The sequence below is a fragment of the Arachis duranensis genome, chromosome 7 (assembly GCF_000817695.3).
Source record: "Arachis duranensis cultivar V14167 chromosome 7, aradu.V14167.gnm2.J7QH, whole genome shotgun sequence".
NCBI lineage: Eukaryota > Viridiplantae > Streptophyta > Magnoliopsida > Fabales > Fabaceae > Arachis > Arachis duranensis.
Window position 1 is genome coordinate 7,951,089 of NC_029778.3, and position 5,349 is coordinate 7,956,437.

Consider the following 5,349-nt stretch of genomic DNA (forward strand, 5'->3'; position numbering starts at 1 on the left):
ATACTACTTAGTACTACTTAGTGATAAACTTATGAGGGAAGTAGGGGTGTTCAAAACCGATCCGGACCGAACAAAACCGATCGACCGAACCGAAAAAATCGAAAACCGAATAAACCGAAAACCGAAAAAACCGAAAAAATTATATTTTGCTGTTTTTATTACGGTTCGGTTCGGTTTTCGGTTTTGACAATGAAAACTCTAACCGAACCGAACCGAACCGGTTAAAAAAAAACAAATAAAACCAACCCCCCCCCCACCCCCCAACCCCCTCACAGCATAACCTAACCTAGCCGCCAACCCTCACATTCACTCTGCGCTCTCTACTTTCGAAACCCACTCCCAGTCTCGCAGCAGCCAGCACCTCCCACTCCCAACATGCGTGAACCCCTTCCTCCCACCATCTCCCTGCGCTAATGAACCCCTTCCTCTCACCACCTCCCAGCGCCACCGAACCCTTCCAGTCTTTCACACAGCGCCGCCGAACCTTTCGTCCCAGCACCTCCTCGCAGACAGCACCAGCCAACACCATCGTCGCAGAGCCAGCACCACCCGCGTCACCACCCACAGCATCGTTTCTGGCCTCGCGGAGACAGCACCACCCAGCCACCCACAGCATCGTTTCTGGCCTCGCGGAGACACGGATAGCAGCCGCCATCGAGTCAAGTCAGATAAGGAGCCTCCAATTTAGGTATTCAATTTTTGTTCAATAATCATTGATTCATTGTTGTTCAATTTCTGTTTCAGTGTATATTTGTTGCTAATTTTTGTTCATGGTTTAATTTATTGTTGATTTTTGTATATTGTTGTTCAATTTCCATTTCGGTATATATTTATTTGTTGCTGGTTTTTATTCATGGTTTAATTTATTTGTTGTTGATTTACTGAAATACTCATCTGACACTTGCTATTTACCACCACCACAACTAACAACAATAATACTAATAACAATAACAATCACTCATAAACAGATTTTGTTTTAAATAGTTAACATCAAGTAATTAGATGACATTGTTTAGGTTTTGTTCAGGAATTGCTGGTTATTGAATTATTGTTCAGTGTATTGAGATCAGCGTATTATTCAGTTTATTGTTAAGAATTTGGTATTGTTGGATTGCTGGTTATAAATTTCTGGGTTCTGGCCATGATCAAGAGTTCAACACAGCAGCTCCCAGTCTCCCACCACACCACTGACCCCAACATCATCATCGGTGATAACGGTAATTCCAATTATTTCCCCTGATTTTTATGATATAGCTTTTATGAATCTTATGATCAATTTATTATAATAATTGTTCAATTTTCTTAATTACCCCATGGGGTTCAGCTTTTCAATTGTTGAGAATTCTGGAAATTTTAATGCTTGATTCTTTTGTACGCGTGGCGCTTTTCCAGCTTCCATTTGGGATCTCTTTTTTAAGCTTATAGTTTCTCTGTGTTTTTATGATCTTATTTGGTGCATAAAATTAATATCGTAGCTGGATTGATTTGATGCTGATCCCATCTGGTTCCCAATTTTTCCCCCAATACCATTGACATCCAAAATATGAACTATTAATGCTTTTGCAGTTGTTCACAGCTTCTAATGACTAATCAACTTTAACAAAGCTAATTGAAGTTGTAGTCTGTTTGTTTTCATTTCATATATGTATTGTGTTCAAAGTGTATATGTAATATTATGAGCAGTAGTTTATTTATGGAGAGAAGTTACTTATGTAGCCTTCTTGTTTTATTATTATAGGAGTTGGGAAGTCATGTCTTCTACTTCAATTCACTGGCAAGCGCTTTCAACCCGTCCATGACTTGAAAATTTATTTTTATCTTTCAGTTGTGTTGACTACTGAACTTTTAAACATCTTTAATTGTCGTATTTGAATTTCTTTTGTCGTTAAATTTCATTAGATCAAGACTTTGTTAGTTATTGTGTATTCGTGTTTGTCGTAGTCAATGATATGACTTTGTAAAATAGTATGGTAGTATTCTTTTTGAATTGATTGAAAAAAACCGAACAAACCGAACCAAACCAAACCGATTTTATTTGGTTTAGTTTGGTTCGGATGACCTTGAGAAAAAAACCGAACCAAACCGAACCGCAGTTTAATTAAACGACCGGATCGGATGACTTTTCTCTCAAAAACCGAACCAAACCGCACCGCGAACACCCAAACTTTGACTTACCTTGTTCCTTCCTCTATTTCATGACTACTCATTCGTCTCTCCTGCAGTAGGAGCAGCAGCAGCATCAACCACGCAACAATGGCTACCAATGATTCAAACCGGGTCGGATTAGTAATATCCACCACCGAATCAATTAGGGTTTTCCTCTCTGGAGCCTCTCAAGACCCTAATCTCTCCCACCACCTCCGACACACATCCGCTGATCTTCTCTCCCAATCTGAGCTTTCATACGAGCCTCTCCGCTCTGTCTGGATGGCCTCTGATCCATCCACCCGACCCGAATTGACCCAACTCTTCTCCGGCACGCGATTCGTCTTCTCTAGCCCGAAGCCCAGGCAGAAGGTCAAAAGTCAAAACTCTAGTTCCCATTTTTCAATTTAATTTCTCAATTTAAATTTCGATTGTTACGGCTGTCCTAATTTTTGTTTCTCAAATCTTCCAGCTTCAAAATTTGTACTTGATCTTGTTTAACCCTAAAAATTGTTACTTAGATAGGAAGAACAATTGGAATTTCGAAAATTAGATGGTGCATTACTGTATTTGTCTCCAATTCATGGTGAAATTTCATCATATGAGTGATTATTGTGTTGTTCCTTCGGTTTGTGAAGAGTGAAGAATTGAAGTCAAGGCTGAAAAAGTTGCAAGACTTGGCTGAAAGGAAAGCTTATCAAGAGCTAGTGAAGGACATTGCACCAAAGAAGGAAGTTGAGGAACCATTCTCTTCTTACAAGGACCAGTTAGGATTTGGTAATTACCTTTCCAATTAAGTCTTATCTCTTGGACTATAGTTTGTAATATCATAGTCTAGTCTAGTGTTTTATGTAGCTATAGATCCTTCTTTGTTTGTTAGTTTTGTTATTTGTGAAATGAGAAAGTATTACTTTTGCTTTCATGATTTGCTTCCCATGTTACTCAAATGAAACATGGATCAATTCAACTGTTTAAGTTGTGCCTTTTGAAGTTGTGGAAGCTTTGGTTTTTTAACTTACTCGCATGAATGTCTTTGGTGGGATACTTGGATTTGGTAGTATGATTTACCTTAAAATCCTATTTTGGCTGTAATTGGAGGTGAAAAGGAGCTTGGGGTACTGGATTACCTTTTTTTTTCATTGGATTATGTACAAGATAATTATTTGTAATCTAATAGCTGAAAACTTTCGGAAGGATAAAACTTTAGACAAATGGTTAATGACATTTTCACAAGTTCAAATACGTTCTGTTTAGTTTACTCTCGATATTTGTTCCTTTTCCATTATAAGATGGCAATAACTTTTCCTTGTCGATTCAACTCTCTTCTGTGATTGGGAGTTCTGATATTATTTAAAAATTAGTCCCTTGAATATTCTATTTGTTATACTATTATGAAATAAGGAAATAAAATTTAGATGACCGAAATCTATAGTTTTCTGCCTTTTCTTTTAAGCATGTTATTTGGCAAATATTCATCTATACATGTTGTATTACTAACCATTTATTTTTTATTATTGAACATTTTTTCAGGATTACATGTGGTGGTTACCATGTTTACTGGCTATCTAGTTGGTTATGCTGCATTTAGAGCATTGTTTAATCACAGTCCTGCCATGGTACCCTCTAAAATCTGTTTTTCATTATTATCCTCAATTAGTTTAGTTTTAGTCGTTAGCCAAGTGGAATCTCCTCTTGATTATCCTTTTTCTTTCTTCCTCTCTTATCTATGGTACAGAATGCTGCTGGAGGAATTCTTGGGTTGGTGGTGGCCATGCTTGTTGAGACTTTCCTTTTCATTATTAGAAGTTCTAATCTGGATGCCAGTAAAACAAGGTCCAGTCAAACACCGAAATCAGCCTTTTCCGCATCCAGTCTCAAGAAAAACCAGTAGTTTTGATCAGGTTGGTTGTTTCCAACTTTACATTGATACGAAAATTCGCCAACAAAATTATATAGCTTAGTCCATTGAGATTACACTGTTATAAACAGAACATGAAAGTGGCTGTTACTCGATGAATCGTGGCATGCCTTCTTGGGTTTTGTCCTGCCAAGGCTTCAAATATAGTCTATGAAAGTGGCAGTTGCCTTGCATTCGAAGAAGGATATTCTGTCCTATTTGGTGAACACATTGCTCCATTATCATATCATCCAAGCACCTCTTAAGAAATCATCTTCACTTTTTAGACCGATCGAGGATTTCATGGGATGTAGCTACGAAGGATTATGCATAGGATTTTTTCTTTTCTAGTTTTCCTATCTATTGATACTGGATTGTAATTAGAGAGTTACATGAAATGCATCCTTATTTTGTCATCATTAGTTTTGATAATCAACCCTTGCACATAGCTATGTTTCTTGTACTGATTCATGTTGGGTTTTTACTTTTTAGTTAAGAAAGTTGCGCCAATGCGCAAATACTGCTATTGGTTTTTGAATATCCAATACATGTTGCCTCTTTTGATCAATGGCTATAGCATACGCATCTAATCGTTTCCTTACACTTCTTGCCAATATCCTTGGACACATCAAAAGATCAAAAACCAAGTTAATATGAAACAATCTCTAGGGTGGATTGGCTTTTGTTTCTATTTTTTGTTTTCATTTTCCGTTTTCAGGATTTTGTGAAGTCAAAAGAGAAAATAGGATTGTTTTTACTTCTTGTTTTTATCTTTTATCTTGACAATTTTAAAAATAAAAAAAGAAAATGAAAACACAAATTAAATGTACCTAATATTGTGGAAAGAGATCTATTACTTCAATGTAGCTCCAACCATTACTTTAAGGAGGTTTTCAACTCTAATGTTGTCACAAGCACAGTTGTGCTAGCACTGCAAGACTCCAACTAGAGATATTCAATTTTGACATGTGATGTGACAATCAAAAGAACTATACAAACCAATACAAAATGCTATGAAATTGAAGGGTGAGGAAGAACAAATGAGATATGGATTGTAAGAGGAGGAAAATAAAGGGTTACAATAGCCTCCCCTTGTCTTGTTGTCTTTGTCTAGTCCCGCTAGACAAGGAGGAGGCTATTGTAACCCTTTATTTTCCTGTTGTTTAAGCGGATTAGTGAGCTAACCATTAGGCCAACGCAACTTGGTTAGCCATAATATAATTTTATTCCTATTGCTTTGTATGTAGTTTGTTTTACACTATTGGACTCATAGTTGCCTTCGAGAAATTGTGGAGTTATATATTCAA

General features: G+C 37.0%; 1 protein-coding gene across 2 annotated transcripts; it reads left to right on the forward strand.

Annotated features, from left to right (window-relative positions):
* The first annotated feature begins 252 nt into the window (after positions 1-252).
* LOC107496967 (uncharacterized) lies at positions 253-4,458 on the forward strand. 2 transcript variants are annotated; one of them, XM_016118302.3, is made up of 6 exons: positions 253-688; positions 2,223-2,517; positions 2,784-2,922; positions 3,676-3,761; positions 3,881-4,046; positions 4,135-4,458. In XM_016118302.3, exons 1-5 carry the CDS (start codon positions 414-416, stop codon positions 4,034-4,036), a joined length of 951 nt encoding a protein of 316 aa, XP_015973788.1. In that variant the 5' UTR covers positions 253-413; the 3' UTR covers positions 4,037-4,046; positions 4,135-4,458. The 2 variants fall into 2 exon arrangements, 1 of the variants encoding a protein (XP_015973788.1); XR_008001146.1 differs by lacking the exons at positions 2,223-2,517; positions 2,784-2,922; positions 3,676-3,761; positions 3,881-4,046; positions 4,135-4,458 and adding exons at positions 1,017-1,217; positions 1,739-1,963 and having other exon boundaries at positions 542-688.
* The last annotated feature ends 891 nt before the right edge of the window (positions 4,459-5,349 follow it).